The 21,848-nt window shown below is 45.0% G+C and overlaps 1 protein-coding gene across 2 annotated transcripts in view; it reads right to left on the bottom strand.

Moving 5' to 3' along the window:
• LOC121544586 (son of sevenless homolog 2-like) overlaps positions 1-18,172 on the bottom strand; it is a 74,140-nt gene extending 55,968 nt beyond the window's left edge. For both annotated transcript variants that reach the window (XM_041854545.2, XM_041854546.2), the window contains exon 1: positions 17,054-18,172. In XM_041854545.2, the coding sequence (XP_041710479.2) occupies positions 17,054-17,137 (84 nt within the window). In that variant the 5' untranslated portion in view covers positions 17,138-18,172. The remainder of the gene's footprint in view (positions 1-17,053) is intronic.
• Positions 18,173-21,848: the final 3,676 nt, after the last annotated feature.

The following is a 21,848-nucleotide window of genomic DNA, read 5'->3' as shown; positions in this document are numbered from 1 at the left end:
CTGGCTGGGCCACTCAAGGACATTCAGAGACTTGTTCCGAAGCCACTCCTGCATTGTCTTGGCTGTGTGCTTAGGGTTGTTGTCCTGTTGGAAGGTGAACCGTCGCCCCAGTCTGAGGTCCTGAGCACTCTGGAGCAGGTTTTCATCAAGGATCTCTCTGTACTTTGCTCCGTTCATCTTTCCCTCGATCCTGACAAGTCTCCCAGTCCCTGCCGCTGAAAAACATCCCCACAGCATGATGCTGCCACCACCATGCTTCACCGTAGGGATGGTAACAGGTTTCCTCCAGACGTGACGCTTGGCATTCAGGCTAAAGAGTTCAATCTTGGTTTCATCAGACCAGAGAATCTTGTTTCTCATGGTCTGAGAGTCCTTTAGGTGCCTTTTTGGCAAACTCCAAGCGGGCTGTCATGTGCTTTTTACTGAGAAGTGGCTTCCGTCTGGCTACTCCACCATAAAGGCCTGATTGGTGGAGTGCTGCAGAGATGGTTGTCCTTCTGGACGGTTCTCCCATCTCCACAGAGGAACTCTGGAGCTCTGTCAGAGTGACCATCGGGTTCTTGGTCACCTCCCTGACCAAGGCCCTTCTGCCCCGATTGCTCAGTTTGGCCGGGCAGCCAGCTCTAGGAAGAGTCTTGGTGGTTCCAAACTTCTTCCATTTAAGAATGATGGAGGTCACGGTGTTCTTGGTGACCTTCAATGCTGCAGACATTTTTTGGTACCCTTCCCCAGATCTGTGCCTCGACACAATCCTGTCTCGGATCTCTACGGACAATTCCTTCGACCTCATGGCTTGGTTTTTGCTCTGACAACTGTGGGACCTTATTTAGACAGGTGTGTGCCTTTCCAAATCATGTCCAATCAATTGAATTTACCACAGGTGGACTCCAATCAAGTTGTAGAAACATCAAGGATGATCAATGGAAACAGGATGCACCTGAGCTCAATTTCGAGTCTCATAGCAAAGGGTCTGAATACTTACGTAAATAAGGTATTCGTATTTTTTTTTTTTATAAATGTATATACACATTTGCAAACATTTCAAAAAACCAGTTTTTCGCTTTGTCCTTATGGGGGTATTGTGTGTATATTAATGAGGGGAAAAAATGATTTACACCATTTTAGAATAAGGCTGTAACGTAACAAAATGTGGAAAAAGTCAAGGGGTCTGAATACTTTTCTGAATGCACTGTATATAAGCTACTACCTTTATTTACTTCTGCTCATAACATCCCTTTATTTACTTCTCTCAGCAAGAGACATCCCTGGGTCTGCAACACTTCACTGCTGTGCCCATGTAACCTGATGTCCTGTGGAGGCTTTGACCTGTTCATAAAGCAACTAAGTGGAAAAGCCAAGCCCCTAAGATGAAGATTTAAAAACGCATAAGCCAGGGAGATTTCATTTAAGTGAAATTACGTTGAACCAATATGGAATAGACGTTGTATTGTCATCTGTGCCGAGTGGGGGGGCAAATTTAAGGTTAAAACGAAATGAGAAAAATAAAGAGAAACTGGATTGTAACTATTTATTGTTCAGTAGTCAGTGGTACAGTATTTCAGTAGTACAGTAGTACAGTAGTGCAGTAGTCAGCAGTGCAGTAGTTAGCAGTGCAGTAGTCAGCAGTGCAGTAGTCAGTAGTTCAGTAGTCAGTAGTTCAGTAGTCAGCAGTGCAGTAGTCAGCAGTGCAGTAGTTAGCAGTGCAGTAGTCAGTAGTGCAGTAGTCAGCAGTGCAGTAGTCAGCAGTGCAGTAGTTAGCAGTGCAGTAGTCAGTAGTTCAGTAGTCAGTAGTTCAGTAGTCAGTAGTTCAGTAGTCAGTAGTTCAGTAGTCAGCAGTGCAGTAGTCAGCAGTTCAGTAGTCAGCAGTGCAGTAGTCAGCAGTGCAGTAGTCAGTAGTCTTCAGGGGTCAGAAGTCAGCAGTGCAGTAGTCAGTAGTTCAGTAGTTAGCGGTGCAGTAGTCAGCAGTGCAGTAGTCAGCAGTGCAGTAGTCAGTAGTGCAGTAGTCAGCAGTTAAGTAGTCAGTAGTCAAAAGTTCAGTAGTCAACAGTTCAGTAGTCAGTAGTCAGCAGTCAGCAGTTCAGTAGTCAGCAGTGCAGTAGTCAGCAGTGCAGTAGTCAGTAGTCTGCAGTGGTCAGTAGTCAGCAGTGCAGTAGTCAGTAGTTCAGTAGTTAGCAGTGCAGTAGTCAGCAGTGCAGTAGTCAGCAGTGCAGTAGTCAGCAGTGCAGTAGTCAGTAGTGCAGTAGTCAGTAGTCAGCAGTGCAGTAGTCAACAGTTCAGTAGTCAGTAGTCAGCAGTGCAGTAGTCAGTAGTCAGCAGTGCAGTAGTTCAGTAGTCAGCAGTGCAGTAGTCAGCAGTGCAGTAGTCAGCAGTGCAGTAGTCAGCAGTGCAGTAGTCAGTAGTGCAGTAGTCAGCAGTTCAGTAGTCAGTAGTGCAGTAGTCAGCAGTGCAGTAGTCAGTAGTGCAGTAGTCAGCAGTACAGTAGTCAGTAGTGCAGTAGTCAGCAGTACAGTAGTCAGCAGTGCAGTAGTCAGCAGTGCAGTAGTCAGCAGTGCAGTAGTCAGTAGTGCAGTAGTCAGTAGTGCAGTAGTCAGCAGTTCAGTAGTCAGCAGTGCAGTAGTCAGCAGTGCAGTAGTCAGTAGTCTGCAGTGGTCAGTAGTCAGCAGTGCAGTAGTCAGTAGTTCAGTAGTTAGCAGTGCAGTAGTCAGCAGTGCAGTAGTCAGCAGTGCAGTAGTCAGTAGTCTGCAGCGGTCAGTGGTCAGCAGTGCAGTAGTCAGTAGTTCAGTAGTCAGCAGTGCAGTAGTCAGCAGTGCAGTAGTCAGCAGTGCAGTAGTTAGCAGTGCAGTAGTCTGTAGTGCAGTAGTCAGTAGTGCAGTAGTCAGTAGTTCAGTAGTCAGCAGTGCAGTAGTCAGCAGTTCAGTAGTCAGCAGTGCAGTAGTCAGCAGTGCAGTAGTCAGTAGTCTGCAGTGGTCAGTAGTCAGCAGTGCAGTAGTCAGTAGTTCAGTAGTCAGCAGTGCAGTAGTCAGTAGTGCAGTAGTCAGCAGTTAAGTAGTCAGTAGTCAGCAGTGCAGTAGTCAACAGTTCAGTAGTCAGTGGTCAGCAGTGCAGTAGTCAGTAGTCGGCAGTGCAGTAGTCAGCAGTGCAGTAGTCAGCAGTACAGTAGTCAGCGGTTCAGTAGTCAGCAGTGCAGTAGTCAGCAGTGAAGTAGTCAGTAGTGCAGTAGTCAGCAGTACAGTAGTCAGCAGTACAGTAGTCAGCAGTGCAGTAGTCAGTAGTGCAGTAGTCAGCAGTGCAGTAGTCAGCAGTGCAGTAGTCAGTAGTGCAGTAGTCAGTAGTGCAGTAGTCAGCAGTTCAGTAGTCAGTAGTCAGCAGTGCAGTAGTCAACAGTTCAGTAGTCAGTAGTCAGCAGTGCAGTAGTTCAGTAGTCAACAGTTCAGTAGCCAGTAGTCAGTAGTGCTGTAGTCAGTAGTGCAGTAGTCAGCAGTGCAGTAGTCAGCAGTGCAGTAGTCAGCAGTGCAGTAGTCAGCAGTGCAGCAGTCAGCAGTGCAGTAGTCAGCAGTGCAGTAGTCAGCAGTTCAGTAGTCAGCAGTCAGCAGTGCAGTAGTCAACAGTTCAGTAGTCAGTAGTCAGCAGTGCAGTAGTTCAGTAGTCAACAGTTCAGTAGTCAGTAGTCAGTAGTGCGGTAGTCAGTAGTTCAGTAGTTAGCAGTGCAGTAGTCAGCAGTGCAGTAGTCAGCAGTCAGCAGTGCAGTAGTTCAGTAGTCAACAGTTCAGTAGCCAGTAGTCAGTAGTGCTGTAGTCAGCAGTGCAGTAGTCAGTAGTCTGCAGTGGTCAGTAGTCAGCAGTGCAGTAGTCAGCAGTTCAGTAGTCAGCAGTCAGCAGTGCAGTAGTCAGCAGTGCAGTAGTTAGCAGTGCAGTAGTCTGTAGTGCAGTAGTCAGTAGTGCAGTAGTCAGTAGTTCAGTAGTTCAGTAGTCAGCAGTGTGCAGTGCAGTAGTCAGCAGTGCAGTAGTCAGTAGTCTGCAGTGGTCAGTAGTCAGCAGTGCAGTAGTCAGTAGTTCAGTAGTCAGCAGTGCAGTAGTCAGTAGTGCAGTAGTCAGCAGTTAAGTAGTCAGTAGTCAGCAGTGCAGTAGTCAACAGTTCAGTAGTCAGTGGTCAGCAGTGCAGTAGTCAACAGGTCAGCAGTGCAGTAGTCAGCAGTGCAGTAGTCAGCAGTGCAGTAGTCAGCAGTGCAGTAGTCAGCAGTGCAGTAGTCAGCAGTGCAGCAGTCAGCAGTGCAGTAGTCAGCAGTGCAGTAGTCAGCAGTTCAGTAGTCAGCAGTCAGCAGTGCAGTAGTCAACAGTTCAGTAGTCAGTAGTCAGCAGTGCAGTAGTTCAGTAGTCAACAGTTCAGTAGTCAGTAGTCAGTAGTGCGGTAGTCAGTAGTCAGTAGTGCAGTAGTCAGCAGTGCAGTAGTCAGCAGTGCAGTAGTCAGCAGTGCAGTAGTCAGCAGTGTACCATAAGAGATAGTAGATGAGATGTAGGAGGCCATGATGCTAATGGAAGGTGTTGTGTTACATGCTTTCATCTCCATTAGGGAGGGAGGGAGGGAGGGAGGCCGGCGTACTGGGAGTCCCAGCGCTCTCTAGCTCACTTTTTCCTCCCTCCATCCCCCTCCCATATTTTCCACTCTTTCCTGTTACTCTCCCTCCCTCTTCCCCCTCCCTCCACCCCCTCTCTCTCTTCACTCCCTCTCTCTCTTCACTCCCTCTACCATACAGAAAGCAGAGCAGAGGTCTCCAAAGAGATGGGATCATCGCAGCAGACAGAGAGAGAGGTATTGCTGTTGGTGTACAACAAGCAGGCAGCAGGCTCCTTTAAAGCCACATACAGTGGTAGTGGTGGTAGTAGTAGTAGTATCAGTAGTAGTAGTATCAGTAGTAGTGGTAGCAGTAGTAGTGGTAGCAGTAGTAGTAGTAGTATCAGTAGTAGCAGCCTAACAGAGAATGAAGGACGGGAACCACAGTTCAAAGGGAGAGTGCATAATGCAGGATTGTAAACGTGAAAGCTTTGCATGGTGTGTGTTTGTGCAGTGCTGTGGAAATTGATGATGAAACAAATACTCATTGTGAAATGTTGAGGGCCACAGACAACAGGCTGTGTTACAGTTGTGTTGTAAACTGGTTGTTAAAATGTGAAAGAGGATAGGGGTGTTGATACAGACAGGGTTAACGCGTTTCATTCTATTGATTATTTTCCAGGCCATGACAGCACAGGAGCGTAGTGTAGTAGGGCTCATGTTGCAGGTCATGTGGCACTGTGTGTGTGTGTGTGTGTGTGTTTCTGTGAACTCCATTTATAATAATATAATAATAATATAATAATAATAATAATAATATAATAATAATAATATGCCATTTAGCAGACGCTTTTATCCAAAGCGACTTACAGTCAATCAATCAATCAATTTTATTTTATATAGCCCTTCTTACATCAGCTAATATCTCGAAGTGCTGTACAGAAACCCAGCCTAAAACCCCAAACAGCTAGTAATGCAGGTGTAGAAGCACGGTGGCTAGGAAAAACTCCCTAGAAAGGCCAAAACCTAGGAAGAAACCTAGAGAGGAACCAGGCTATGAGGGGTGGCCAGTCCTCTTCTGGCTGTGCCGGGTGGAGATTATAACAGAACCATGCCAAGATGTTCAAAAATGTTCATAAGTGACAAGCATGGTCAAATAATAAACCAGACTCATGCATGCATAACATTTTTTTTGTGTATGGGTGGTCCCGGGGTTCGAACCCACTACCTTGGCGTTACAAGCGCCGTGCTCTACCAGCTGAGCTACAGAGGACCACATTTGAGGCTCATGAGTCTGGTTTTGATGTAGCTGTCTGTGTGTGTGTGTGTGTGTGTGTGTGTGTGTGTGTGTCTGTCGGTCTGCTCATGCATGTGTATGTCTCTGTTTATCTTTGAGGCCAATGATGAGGATAGTGTTGATGGAGCTGATGTGAGGCAAAGGCAGGACACGTTTAGTCTGATTAATCAGAGCACTCCTCTCATCTCTGACTGACCCTAACCCGTCTGACCCTAACCCGTCTGACCCTAACCCGTCTGACCCTAACCCGTCTGACCCTAACCCGTCTGACCCTAACCCGTCCTGACCCTAACCCGCCTGACCCTAACCCGTCTGACCCTAACCCGTCTGACCCTAACCCGTCTGACCCTAACCCGTCTGACCCTAACCCGTCTGACCCTAACCCGTCTGACCCTAACCCGTCTGACCCTAACCCGTCTGCTCCGGGACGACTGACCCTAACCCGTCTGCTCCGGGACGACTGACCCTAACCCGTCTGCTCTGGGACAGACTGACCCTAACCCGTCTGCTCTGGGACAGACTGACCCTAACCCGTCTGCTCTGGGACAGACTGACCCTAACCCGTCTGCTCTGGGACAGACTGACCCTAACCCGTCTGCTCTGGGACGACTGACCCTAACCCGTCTGCTCTGGGACGACTGACCCTAACCCGTCTGCTCCGGGACGACTGACCCTAACCCGTCTGCTCCGGGACGACTGACCCTAACCCGTCTGTAGCGACGGCCAATTGTCCGGGAAAAATAAAAAAAAAGGCCTTTGCAAAAACGCATTTTTGCCTATTCAGTGATTTAAATACCAGTTGTTGTCGCGCGAGAGCTGCTGCTGCTACAGGTCGAACAGCTCGTTGCTGCGGGAGTGAAACGTGCCTTTATAAGCCCCATCATTGTGAAACAATTCTAAAATGCAATCGCATGTTAAAAACAGTTTTGATGGCCACAATTAAAAAAGAGCTACTATTTTTATTTCTCAACTGGTCATTGAAGCTCGCTTCCATTCACCATTGAAGTGTATAGGCAACATGCAGGCTTCGGCGTCACACCACTTTTCAATGAGCTGGAGGCAGTATGCATTTTCAAAACATATACATCATTGTTTGAAACCTGAAAGTTTTACTACATATTATGAGGCATGTCTTTACCTTGCTTCAAAGTAGTCTAGCCAAAATCCAACCGAACGTGCAGGCAATTGACTTCCATATGTCATTGAAACCAGTAGCCTATTTCTCTCACGTTCTATTCGTTTTTCAAAATCAACTTTCTTTCATTGTCCAGTAGCCACAGGCATAATCCTAGTCATACTAGCAACCCACGCATCTTTACGTCGCCTTGCTTTCAAAATGTCTACCTGTATTTTCATCTCTGTCACATGACACCGCCAGCATGTGTGGTGCCCTTTTGGAACTAACATTCAATCGTAGTCTACTACCTTGTGCACATTGCTGTGCTTATAAATGTGAAGAAATAATATTTTGATGCTAAATGTTGTTATCTGTTGGATGAGCCTTATTTATGTTGATGTAGCCTAGGCCCACTGATTGTATGAATTTGGGATCTATTGTCTAGAGCCAGACCGATATTGTCGGACGATATTAGCCTTTTACCGATGTATTTGTATCTGCGTTCAAACCATTTGAAAAAGACCGATATAAGATGCGGAAGAAAACGCTCGGCAAAAAAAAAAAAGCTGTTCTTCATAGAATTTGACTTTTTGTGGCATTTCATTATTTGTCCTGAAGAGGGCGCTCTTTACGTGGCTATAAGCCTATCTTGCCTTGGCACATTACACTTAAAGGCTCTGCATGGTCAATCCGTTACTACAGTAGCCATAAAGCATTTACTGCGACGGGGCCTCCACATAAGTCAGAGCATTCTTACCTCTTGCGCAGAGCAGAGCTGTCGTGAAGGAATTGAGAGTTAGTGTTTATACAGGACCTCCCGCCCCCACCTACCGTTAACCAATCAAGTCAATGCGGAGCTATACGGAGCCCTCGATTTGACCTCTGCAAGCCTTCGGAGGCTCTGCAATTGTGTCACACCCTCCGTACAGAGCCTCTGGATCGCATTGCAGGAGCAAGCATAAAATTGGCTTTAAGACTGGACACCACCACCAGGCCAATGCAACTACACCAGTCAGAGTTGAGTGAACTAACTCTTAGTCTTACTGCTTCTGCAGTGAGTGCCGAGTCGATAGCAGCTTGCCAGCTCAATAAAGTGCCAAAAATGCGCACTGGCCATATACTGTTAGGTGAAGTGTTGTATCACAATCCGGTTCCAGGATGTATCACAATCCGGCCGTGATTGGGAGTCCCATAGCGCGGAGTACAATTGGCCCAACTTTGTCCGGGTTTGGCCGTCATTGTAAATAAGAATTTGTTCTTAACTGACTTGCCTAGTTAAAGGAAAATGTAATGGTAGGGTGTTACAACAAAAAAAAAATGGATGTTATGCCGAAATGTAAAGTGCATTGCTAAGAACGTTCAACTCTGTGGTAACATTAACGCTACGGCCCTTTAGTGAAGCCAGCGAACTCTGCTGTGTTATATTTGCTCTTTGTGAAGGGTATTCCTCAAGCTCTGTCATTCAAATGTTTTTCAGAGACACGGAAAAAAAAAAACTTTGCAGGTTACAAAGTAGCACTCCATAGCTACGTTTTGATGCATAGGTTCATTGTCACTTGATAGGGACTGGTCCAAATTCACATTACCATGACGAGTACTAGCCAGTCAGCTAGCTAGTCAGCTAGCTAGCTGTGTGAGAGTACTTGGAGCCGTTCACTGATGGTCAGTGCTATCTGGGATCCTTGGGACGTCCATATGCTAAATCCTAACCTTAACACTTACCATAACCCAGGGGGTCCCCAACCCTGTTCCTGGAGAGCTACCTTCCTGTAGGTTTTCGCTCCAACCCCAGTCGTAACTAACCTGGTTCAGTTTATCAACCAAATAATTATTAGAATCAGGTGCGCTAGATTAGGGTTGGAGTGAAAACCTCCAACTGCTCTTAAACACTAGTAAAACTAAATGCATGCTCTTTAATCGAACGCTGCTGGCACCCGCCCACCCGACTAGAATCACTACTCTCGGCGGGTCTGACCTAGAGTATGTGGACAACTACAAATACCTAGGTGTCTGGTTAGACTGTAAACTCTCCTTCCAGACTCACGTTAAGCATCTCCAATCCAAAGTTAAATCTAGAATCGGCTTCCTGTTTCGCAACAAAGCCTCCTTCACTCATGCTGCCAAACATGCCCTCGTAAAACGGACTATCCTACCGATCCTTGACTTCGGCGATGTCATTTACAAAATAGCCTCCAACACTCTACTCAGCAAATTGGATGTAGTCTATCACAGTGCCATCCGTTTTGTCGCCAAAGCCCCATATACTACCCACCACTGAGACCTGTACGCTCTTGTTGGCTGGTACTCACTACATGTTCGTCGCCAAACCCACTGGCTCCAGGTCATCTATAAATCACTGCTAGGCAAATTCCCGCCTTATCTTAGCTCATTGGTCACCATAGCAACACCCACCCGTAGTATGCGCTCCAGCAGGTATATCTCACTGGTCATCCCCAAAGCCAACACCTCCTTTGGCCGCCATTGCATCCAGTTCTCTGCTGCCAATGACTGGAACGAATTGCAAAAATCTCTGAAGCTGGAGACTCTTATCTCCCTCACTAACTTTAAGCATCAGTTGTCAGAGCACCTTACCGATCACTGCACCTGTACACAGCCCATCTGAAATTAGCCCACCCAACTACCTCATCCCCATATTGTTATTTATTTTGCTCATTTGCACCCCAGTATCTCTATTTGCACATCATCTTTTGCACATCTAGCATTCCAGTGTTAGTACTCAATTGTAATTATTTTGCACTATAGCCTATTTATTGCCTTACCTCCATAACTTACTACATTTGCACACACTGTATATATATTTTCTGTTGTATTTTTGATGTTTTGTTTTATCCCATATGTAACTCTGTGTTGTTGTTTTTATCGCACTGCTTTGCTTTATCTTGGCCAGGTCGCAGTTGTAAATGAGAACTTGTTCTCAACTGGCTTACCTGGTTAAATAAAAGGTGAAAAAAAATATATATATATTTAGCCTAGGTATAATTTCACAAGCCCTGAATTCATTAGATCATTGCAGTGCATTTGACCTTTAACTGTACAACAAAGCTTATTTAGAGAAAGCTTGTGAATCACCCATACTTTTGGGTGGTAGCCTAACATTTAAGAGCGTTGGGCCAGTAACCCAAAGGTTGCTGGTTCGAATCCCCGAGCCGACTAGGTGAACAATCTGTTGGCTCTGGATAAGAGTGTCTGCTAAATGACTAAAGCCCTACTATTCAGCTGACAGTCAGATATGCTTGGCGGTGAACCAATCAATAATAATAACAATAAATCATTTGGTGGGTGCTTATAATTGTCCTGTTTCACACATGCACAAGTGTGCATTATATGCATGTGTGAAATGGAAAAGTCTTTTTTGCACACCCTAAATCCGTAAACATGGGTACCCTCATAGATATCATCCTGACTAACATACCCTCTAAATACACCTCAGCTGTCTTCAACCAGGATCTCAGCGATCACTGCCTTATTGCCTGCGTCCGTAACGGGTCCGCGGTCAAACGACCACCCCTCATCACTGTCAAACGCTCCCTAAAACACTTTAGCGAGCAGGCCTTCCTAATTGACCTGGCCCAGGTATCCTGGATGGATATAGATCTCATTCCGTCAGTAGAGGATGCCTGGTTGTTCCTTAAAAGTAATTTCCTCTCAATCTTAAATAAACATGCCCCATTCAAAAAATACAGAACTAAGAACCGATATAGCCCCTGGTTCTCCTCAGACTTGACTGCCCTTGACCAGCACAAAAACATCCTGTGCCGTACAGCATTAGCATCAAATATCCCCCGCGATATGCAACTTTTCAGGGAAGTTAGGAACCAATATACACAAGCAGTCAGGAAAGCAAAGGCTAACTTTTTCAAACAGAAATTTGCATCCTGTAGCACTAACTCCAAAAAGTTTTGGGACACTGTAAAGTCCATGGAGAATAAGAGCACTTCCTCCCAGCTGCCCACTGCACTGAGGCTAGGAAACACTATCACCACCGATAAATCTACAATAATCGAGAATTTCAACAAGCATTTTGCTACAGCTGGCCATGCTTTCCATCTGGCTACCACTACCCCGGCCACCAACTCTGCACCCTCCGCTGCAACTTGCCCATGCCCCCCCCGCTTCTCCTTCACACAAATTCAGACAGCTGATGTTCTGAAAGAGCTGCAAAATCTGGACCCCTACAAATCAGCTGGGCTAGACAATCTGGACCCTTTCTTTCTAAAACTAGCCGCTGAAATTGTCGCAACCCCTATTACTAGCCTGTTCAACCTCTCTTTCATAACGTCTGAGATCCCCAGAGATTGGAAAGCTGCCGCGGTCATCCCCCTCTTCAAAGGGGGTGACACTCTAGATCCAAACTGCTACAGACCTATATCCATCCTGCCCTGCCTTTCAAAGTATTTGAAAGCCAAGTTAACAAACAGATCACCGACCATTTCGAATACCACCGTACCTTCTCCGCTATGCAATCCGGTTTCCGAGCTGGTCATGGGTGCACTTCAGCCACGCTCAAGGTCCTAAACGATATTATAACCGCGATTGATAATAGACAGTACTGTGCAGCCGTCTTCATCGACCTGGCCAAGGCTTTCGACTCTGTCAACCACCGCATTCTTATTGGCAGACTAAATAGCCTTGGTTTCTCAAATGACTGCCTCGCCTGGTTCACCAACTACTTCTCAGATAGAGTTCAGTGTGTCAAATCGGAGGGCCTGTTGTCTGGACCTATGGCAGTCTCTATGGGGGTGCCACAGGGTTCAATTCTTGGGCCGACACTTTTCTCCGTGTATATCAATGATGTCGCTCTTGCTGCTGGTGACTCTCAGATCCACCTCTACGCAGACGACACCATTTTGTATACATCTGGCCCTTCATTGGACACTGTGTTAACAAACCTCCAAACGAGCTTCAATGCCATACAACACTCCTTCAGTAGCCTCCAACTGCTCTTAAACGCTAGTAAAACTAAATGCATGCTCTTCAATCGAACGCTGCTGGCACCCACCCACCCGACTAGAATCACCACTCTCGACGGGTCTGACCTAGAGTATGTGGACAACTACAAATACCTAGGTGTCTGGTTAGACTGTAAACTCTCCTTCCAGACTCACATTAAGAATCTCCAATCCAAAGTTCAATCTAGAATCGGCTTCCTATTTCGCAACAAAGCCTCCTTCACTCATGCTGCCAAACATGCCCTCGTAAAACTGACTATCCTACCGATCCTTGACTTCGGCGATGTCATTTACAAAATAGCCTCCAACACTCTACTCAGCAAACTGGATGTAGTCTATCACAGTGCCATCCGTTTTGTCTCCAAAGCCCCATACACTACCCACCACTGTGACCTGTACGCTCTTGTTGGCTGGTCCTCACTACATGTTCGTCGTCAAACCCACTGGCTCCAGGCCATCTATAAATCACTGCTAGGCAAATCCCCGCCTTATCTTAGCTCATTGGTCACCATAGCAGCACCCACCCGTAGTCTGCGCTCCAGCAGGTATATCTCACTGGTCATTCCCAAAGCCAACACCTCCTTTGGCCGCCATTCCTTCCAGTTCTCTGCTGCCAATGACTGGAACGAATTGCAAAAATCTCTGAAGCTGGAGACACTTATCTCCCTCACTAACTTTAAGCATCAGTTGTCAGAGCACCTTACCGATCACTGCACCTGTACACAGCCCATCTGAAATTAGCCCACCCAACTACCTCATCCCTATATTGTTATTTATTTTGCTCTTTTGCACCCCAGTATCTCTATTTGCACATAATCTCTTGCACATCTAGCATTCCAGTGTTAATACTATTGTAATTATTTTGCACTATAGCCTATTTATTGCCTTACCTCCATAACTTGCTACATTTGCACACACTGTATATATATTTTCTGTTGTATTTTTGACTTTATGTTTTTTTACCCCATATGTAACTCTGTGTTGTTTTTATCGCACTGCTTTGCTTTATCTTGGCCAGGTCGCAGTTGTAAATGAGAACTTGTTCTCAACTGGCTTACCTGGTTAAATAAAGGTGAAATAAAATAAAATAAAAGAGTGGGGTCACGGCCAGGGTCAGCCATTATCAACAGCGACCCTGGAGCAATTAGGGTTAAGTGCCTCGCTCAAGAGCACCGACAGATTTTTCACCTTGTCTGCTCGGGGATTCGAACTAGCGACCTTTCTGTTACTGGCCTAACGCTCTAACTCGCTAGGCTACCTTCAGCCCTGGTAGTGAGTGGCTGGTTCAGTCAGTGTTTGATCTTAAGGGCATATTCTAAGCAGCTGTGGTGTTGATAGACAAGAGAGACTTACAATGGTGTTGCATCCTGCACCTACAGAACATTCTAATAAGTTATTAGTAATAACCACGGGGTGCTGCTGAGAGCCTGGTCCCAGATTGGTTTGTGCCACCATGCCAACTCCTTGTCATGTTTGGTTTGATCATGAGCAATGGAGTAGGGCAAGAGCACAAACAGATCTGGGACCAGGCTAGCTGAGAGGATGGTCTGAATACTAGGTTTGGTTTGCTCCTAGCAGAACACGGCGAATTGAACGTCTGCGCCTCGCATACTCCCTTAAAAAGACCTTGGCTTGAAAAACAATAAAAAAAGCGGCAATAGTACTGTTTGTCCATCTTGAGACGCCGTAGCCAGTATGCATTTCCTCAAAATAGTCAGAATTAATCTAAAATAACTCAAGAAATCTGTCATTATTTGTGACATTTTCCGGGGAGATCTTAAAGTCGCACAATTGTACATTTAACGAAGATGATTGGTGCAGTATTTCTCAAGTGAAATAATGTGCATGAAAATGAGTGTAATTGAATGATAAACACTTCATTGAAGAATCCCTACTGTTGACCAATCAAATCCAATTTTATTTGTCACATGCGCCGAATACAACAGGTGTAGGTAGACCTTACAGTGAAATGCTTACTTACAAGCCCTTAACCAACAATGCCGTTTTTAAGAATACATTTTTTATTGTTAAGTAAAAAAAAATAGATAAGTAAAAAATAAAAAATAGCAAATAATAGCAAATAATCACAGACGAATGGGAGTAGACTACAGCTACCAAACTTTGGCTTGCCTCAAGAAAAGAAACGTGCACGTACAGCCGAAAAACCCCTTGTCGAAGACCAAAACTAACAAAAACATCGTCATAATATATGCACGAACTGTTTCGGATAGGAAGCATGCGGACACCTTTAAACTACTTCCTCTTCCTGCCTAGTCAGGAAAGCCCCTCAGGACAGCTGTTAAAGATAGAAAGTGACTCACAGTTAGTCAAAACCATAACAAACCTCTCCTACGTCAGTCTCTCTCTCTCTGTGTGACAGGCCGTCTTCCCCCCCAGGGCAGGGAAACAAACACCAAAACTTAACCCACCACCTCAGTTCACCTGGGAGGGTCCTGTTCATTAGGGCATGCAACGGAAATCAACTTATTTTAAACATTTTGCAACCGATAAGAGCATTTAAGTAGTCCTTTCCTGTTTGAGTTAATTTTCTTCTGTTTGGTGTCTAATAAAAACACCAGCCAGATTCACAACCTCCCCAGGCTCATTCACACACAGCTTTGTGTATAAAGACAGGCTGTTTCTGTTGTATTGGAACGTCTGTCAGCTTCACAAGCAGAAGCAGTTGGTTAACCAATTTGATGATTAGGATTGACAGCAAACGTTACAAAACTGTTACATTAATCTACTGTGTGCTGCTGACTAGGACAAAGCTGTACCACTTCAGTCTAGACATGCCGCCCCACCCCCCCATGCCCTCTCAACCCAGAAGTGGCACTTCAACACAAAAGCCACATCAGGACAACTCTACAAATAGACAAACCTATAAAACCGTTAGGAGTCTGAAGTCAGAGCACGGCCATGAGACTCTATACATGGTCAGATATGTAGCTATGCTTCAGACATACAGGCAGACAGAGAGGCAGACAGACCAGTACTAGATGTGTGTACCTAATAAACTGGCCGGCGAGTGTATAGATACATAAATAAACTAAAATTGATATATACATTTTCTTTTTAACAAAACACAGCAGAGCTTGCTGGGTTACGAGTCTGTATGGGTCACAGGTTCAAACGAGAGAGAGAGAAAATAAGACAGAAAGAGGAACATATCAGCTCAACCCAGTGAGAGAGGTGCGTCGGCCACAGGGAGACAGACTGCACACGTCTTCCTGGCTCAAAATGTTTTCCGCCTCGTAAGCTTCAATTAGGTTTGTGAAAATCAAGTTGTCTATTTAGAGAAGGGGAAACCCTACATCCCTACTCCAATCCGAGACAGCTGCAGCTCAATGCTCGATCAGGACCAGATAAATAACCTGGACCAGGGCTCGCCAACCCTGGAGAGCTACCCTCCTGTAGGTTTACACCAGGCCTCTCCAACCCTGTTCCTGGAGAGCTACCCTCCTGTAGGTTTACACCAGGGCTCTCCAACCCTGTTCCTGGAGAGCTACCCTCCTGTAGGTTTACACCAGGGCTCTCCAACCCTGTTCCTGGAGAGCTACCCTCCTGTAGGTTTACACCAGGGCTTTCCAACCCTGTTCCTGGAGAGCTACCCTCCTGTAGGTTTACACCAGGGCTCGCCAACCCTGTTCCTGGAGAGCTACCCTCCTGTAGGTTTACACCAGGGCTCGCCAACCCTGTTCCTGGAGAGCTACCCTCCTGTAGGTTTACACCAGGGCTCTCCAACCCTGTTCCTGGAGAGCTACCCTCCTGTAGGTTTACACCAGGGCTCGCCAACCCTGTTCCTGGAGAGCTACCCTCCTGTAGGTTCACGCCAACCATAACATAGCACACATGATTCTAATCATTAGCTAGTTGATTAAGCTGAACCAGGTTAGTTACAACTGGGTTTGGAGCGAAAACCTACAGGACAGTAGCGCACCAGGAACTGGTTTGGACAGCCCTGGTGTAAACCTACAGGATTGGGTGCATTTGAGCTGAACCTTCAAAAATGCACCACTTCATTTGGCTTGATCTGAGATACTAAAATATGACGAAGACATGAATAAAACTGACCGCCAAAATATGAAGTGGAATACTGAGAGTTTGGTTGTGTCTTATTGGGTTGGAATAAGCAAGGATGGGGTGCATTTGAGCAAGGCTAAACTCATTTGGCTTGCTCTCTACAGTGGACCTGGCTGGCTGCTACTGTAGGAGATTTGCAAGAATAATAATCTTCACTGATATACCGCTGCAAGAAGAGCCTCTGTTTAAACCAATAGCCTAGTCACATCAGTGATGAAACTGTCATGTCAATCGCTATCAAGATATTGACAGTACTATGCTGCGAAGCTGCTTGTCATCTAGAGATACTTCCTCAAAACACAGTGGAAATAATCCATTTGAGGCAAACCTGTGACTTCAGAAACACTAAACTTGGACTTGTGTTGCTTTCGCCTAGTAATGCATATTGTGGCTAATGCATATTGTGAGGGGCTGAGGGATAGATTTATGGTTTGTGACAACATTTTACACAAGGCAAATGCTGCACTATGTGGTAGTAACTGACTGTCAAGGAGCCATCACTCATTTCTGTTTGGCTCTTATCTCAACTAGGGCTATAGGAAGATGACATCACTCTCGTTTTCACTTTTAGGCCTGCTTCCAAAACAAGAGTGGAAAACATGATCTTGTTGATAACAAGGAAGTACCATTATCAGGGGTGTTTTCATTACGTTTTGCAACTGAAAGCGTTTACGTTTAACAAACGGAAGCAAACAGAGCAGAGATGGAACTACCTGAATTTGTCCAATAGAAACTCGTTTTCGTTTCTAAATGTTTTCCGTTTGGAGTAAACTTGTTTGTTGCAAAAAGTTTTGCAACAGAATAGGAGTAATGAATACACACCGGTTTCTGCCTGCAACATGTAGCCATTTGACGCTCTGACTCTGAGCCAAGTTGCATATTTTGTTGGCCTGCAGTATAATTTACAGTGGGCATTTTAGGAACATAAAAAGTATTTAAAAATAAAGACAAGTCAGTAGCTACTGCTTCCATCACCTCGCCAACTAACAACCACGTTTGAGATGTGTTCATAGTTAAGTTGATAAATGTTGTTACCTTTCGCAACGCTTGCACGAAGAGGCCTCGCCATTTGTGACTGTTCTCGTCACTTGAAAAGTCGTATATTTGCTGCGGCTGCATGGCTCCTTACGTTGCCGTGATCCGGGGTGGACTGTAAGCATCGGCCCCGGGTAGTCCTTGTGGGTTGGTCAGTCCAGGCACCGTGGAAAAGTGAGTTTGAACTAGCTAAGCTAATAGAAGACTAGCTAGCTAAACCATACACCAAGTCGAGTAAGGTAATGCTAACTAGTTACAAAAAAAACCATGTATATATTACCGTTAGCTAACGTTACTGGTAAGTTAGCACATTTAAAAAGTGAAAAGCCTATAGGCTAGTTAGCTAGAACGTGATTGTCAGACTAGAATGCTAGCTCGCCTGGTGCGCTAGCTAATTAGCTAACGTTAGCGAGCTCAGGTGCTCCTCGGGCGTAGTTAGCTAGCTAATAAACAAGTTGTTCGTCAACTAGCTACGCTAACTGGCTAGCTCTATGCTATCTGAGATAGCTAGCTACCAAAATAAACATATAGCTAGCCAGCTAGCTAGCTATTTCAGTTAGCTGTCATGACTAAACGTATAGCTAGTATGCCTATTGTAACTTAAGTTTGATAGCTATTATCCGGTAGCTAGAGACCGAGAACACATCTGTATGTAAAGGCTGCCTCTGTCATGGCCTTGGTGGTGCACTCCGAGTTATGTGTGGCACAAGACTCTTCATTCAATTCCAAAGATGAGACTTCTAGTTAGTTCATAACCCGTCATCTTTTCCGCGTTGGTTATTCGCGCAAACCAAGAACAATCCCACTAGAATAGTCCGAGGCATGTTTAGCCAGTGTCCAGCTGCACAATAAGCGCTTGTTGATGTGTTTTTGTAATCTTTGGAGATGTTCGTCCCTGCTTCAACTCCCAACTCAAGGTCCGTGCGTGTCTGCTGAATCTCGGCCCTTCACTTGCTCGCTTTGCGTCCTGCGTAGACAGCCAGTGCGTCTGCGTAAGCGCAGGGAGGGATCGCCTCTTTTGTCCAGTGAAAGTGTGGGAGCACAAGTTTGCGCCTCATCTTATTTTATGGGTTTCGACCAAAAGAAAGAGGATACCTAGGTTATCAAAGTAAAATGACAGTTTGAATAGCTTATAAAAATCAAAGACAGTCTCAAAAAATTTTTTTTGCATTCCTAAATCACTCTGCAACTAAGTCTACATTTGTTCTACTTCATTGGGAACGTCTTCCACATTTCTTCTTCTTCGATGGGGTTTAACGTCGAATGTTAATGGTACATTACCGCCACCAGCTGGACGGGGTATTGAATGAGAAAATAAAAAAAAACATTGCGAGAAAAGGGGAAAACGACATCATACAAAATTAAACACGTCAACTAACAAAACCCATCCCACTTCTTCAATCACAGTCCACTCCAAAATACATCCCTACACATTCTCAGGGGCCTGTGATGGCGGATCATTCACCGACAGGATTTCTTGCACGGCCTCGGCTGTGAAATCACGACGACCCCAAAAAACGTTCAGCTGCGTTCACAATGATTCCATTTATCTTACGCCTCGATCACACCGACATGATTTCACTGAGCCAACTTCTATCATTGTGCAGTTTGGCTACTGTACTGTAAGATCCTACCCGCATGTGGACAGAAAGTGACCTTGCTCACAAAATCAATATAGCCAAACATAATCGTACAAATACGGTAAACTGAACCAAAAATATAAAAGCAACATGCAACAATTTCAAAGATTTTATTGAGTTACAGTTCATATAAGGAAATCAATCAATTGAAATAAATAAATTAGGCTCTAATCTATGGATTTCATGACTGGGCAGGGGTGGGCCTTGGCAAGCACACCCACTGGGAAGCCAGGCCGCCCAGCCAATCAGAATGAGTTTTTCCCCACAAAAGGGGCTTTATTACAGACATATAACTACTCCTCAGCACCACCTCCAGACGATCCCGCAGGTGAAGAAGCCGGATGCAGAGGTCCTGGGCTGGCGTGGTTGCAGAGGTGAACAGGGCTGGAGAGGAGAGGAGGTGAACAGGGCTGGAGAGGAGATGAACAGGGCTGGAGAGGAGAGAGGAGGTCAACAGGGCTGGAGAGGAGGTGAACAGGGCTGGAGAGGAGGTGAACAGGGCTGGAGAGGAGGTGAACAGGGCTGGGGAGATGAGGTGAACAGGGCTGGGGAGATGAGGTGAACAGGGCTGGGGAGGAGGTGAACAGGGCTGGAGAGGAGGTGAACAGGGCTGGAGAGGAGAGGAGGTGAACACCTCAGCACCACCTCCAGACGATCCCGCAGGTGAAGAAGCCGGATGCAGAGGTCCTGGGCTGGCGTGGTTGCACGTGGTCGGTGGTTGTGCGGCCAGTTGGACATACTGCCAAATTCTCTAAACCGACGTTGGAGGCAGTTTATGGTAGAGAAATGAAAGTTCAATTATCTGGCAACAGCTCTGGTGGACATTTCTGCAGTCAGCATGCCAATTGCGCACTCCCTCAAAACTGGTGATATCTGTGGCATTGTGTTGTGTGACAAAACTGCACATTTGAGAGTGGCCTTTTATTGTCCCCAGCACAAGGTGCACTTGTGTAATGATCATGCTGTTTAATCAGCTTCTTGATATGCCACACCTGTCAGGTGGATGGATTATTTTGGCAAATGAGAAATGCTCACTAACAGGGATGTAAACACATTTGTGCACAACATTTTAGAGAAATTAGTGTGTATGGAACATTTCTGGGATCTTTTATTTCAGGTCATGAAACATGGGACCAACACTTTACATGTTGCTTTTATAGGTGATATTTTTGTTTAGTATAATATCATCTATTCTCTCCCCAGTGGATCATCATCTAATAACTTTGAAAAGCAACTGACTCAACTGAACATTACCTAATACTGTATCAGTTCTTTCCATACAACTAGTCTGCCCTGGCCCCATATCTGTTTTTGCCATCTTTCTAACTTCTATGGTAATTGCCAAACAAATCTGGGACCAGGCTAGTGCACATCAGGGTATAGCCTACATATACTGGTAGTTCATAAGTAGAATGACAGCAAGTGTGTATTGTTAACAATAGCTATTTTTTATTACAAAAACTGCATACATTAAAAGTTTTGCGAAGGGAATGCCAATGTTACGAAAACTAAAGCATTTCCCTTTTTTGTCATTTAAATAAAAAAAGAAAATGTACAAAAGTGCTTACATGGTACAAATATTGAATACAAGTAATAGTTAAAAAAAGAAAGAAAAAAAAACTACATTTTACACTATATTCAACTTTCTAAAATGCAACCAAGCGGGAGAGACTATGGCTGTGACCAAATGTCACCCTATTCCCTATATAGTGCACTACTTTTGACCAGGGCCCGTGCACTATATAGGGAATAGGGTGCCATTTCAGACGTAGCCTACATTACATATCAGTAACCATAAAAGTAACCCAAAGCTGCTTAGCAACCTCTGGATAGGAAGGTAGTTCAGCCTAGCCTGGGTGCCGGTCTGTTTGTGCTCTCTCGCCAACTCCAAGCATGAGAATCCCATAAAGAGTTGGCAAGAGAGCACAAACTGACCGGCACCCAGGCTAAGGTCATTCCTGGCCTGGCTGAGCTGGATCCAACTGTCAGCATGACTACTGCAACAGTCTCTCTGCTTAAAGGGTTTGTTCACCCTGTCCCTCTCTGCTTAAAGGGTTTGTTCACGCTTTCAAAGTTTTGTCTTATTTTCAACTTCAATGTCAACCTTTATCTTGTTTCATCCTAAAAGTTTTAAAATGTGTCTGCTGTTAACATCGGTCTGACAGTGACATCATGCCATGTAAAACCCCTTTTTAAACCTTTAATCTGACTAGCATCCTTGGGTTAATTTCCTTTATAACCTGGTCGGTTTCATGGTCGATGAAACCGTAGCAATTCCTGACATTGAATCATATGACTGTACCCAAGACATTAGTTGCGATGACCATCTAACCCTAACCTTATACAGAGCACTACTTTTGACCAGAGCCCTGGGGAATAGGGTGCTATTTGGGACACAGTTGACATCTTTGTACAGATGACATCTTTGTACATCAGACATCTTTGTACATCAAACATATTTGTACATCAAACATATTTGTACATCAGACATCTTTGTACAGATGACATCTTTGTACATCAAACATATTTGTACATCAGATGTCTATGAGGTAAAAGAACCCAACGATGCTAGGCAGATTGACCAACATTCAAACGGTTTGGATGAAACGACAACACCTCAAGTGAATTGAAAATATGATAAAACTTCAACAAAAAAAGTGAACTCTCTCACGGCCAGTAAATCCAACATACCCTAATATTGTTTTGAAATGAATAAATAACGTTTAAATGATTTTCTATGTGAACCATTCTATATTAGTTAAACTATAGCTGGAAATCTCCCACTAGTCGAGGCTCAGCGTTAGCAAGCCGTACTATCGTCCTAGACCAGAGTTAATCGGCAACCAGACCCGTGACAGTCTGTTGCTTGTAAAAAAGGACTGTTTGATACAACAAACTCCCATGTATTAACTCCCATGTATTAACTCCCATGTATTAACTCCCATGTATTAACTCCCATGTATTAACTCCCATGTATTATCTCCCATGTATTAACTCCCATGTATTAACTCCCATGTATTAACTCCCATGTATTAACTCCCATGTATTAACTCCCATGTATTAACTCCCATGTATTAACTCCCATGTATTAACTCCCATGTATTAACTCCCATTTATTCACTCCCATTTGCTACCAGACCTAAATGTCTGAATTA

The sequence above is a fragment of the Coregonus clupeaformis genome, chromosome 29 (genome assembly GCF_020615455.1).
Source record: "Coregonus clupeaformis isolate EN_2021a chromosome 29, ASM2061545v1, whole genome shotgun sequence".
Lineage (NCBI taxonomy): Eukaryota > Metazoa > Chordata > Actinopteri > Salmoniformes > Salmonidae > Coregonus > Coregonus clupeaformis.
Note: the sequence above shows the minus strand (reverse complement) of the source record. Positions and strands in the feature narration are given on the sequence as shown.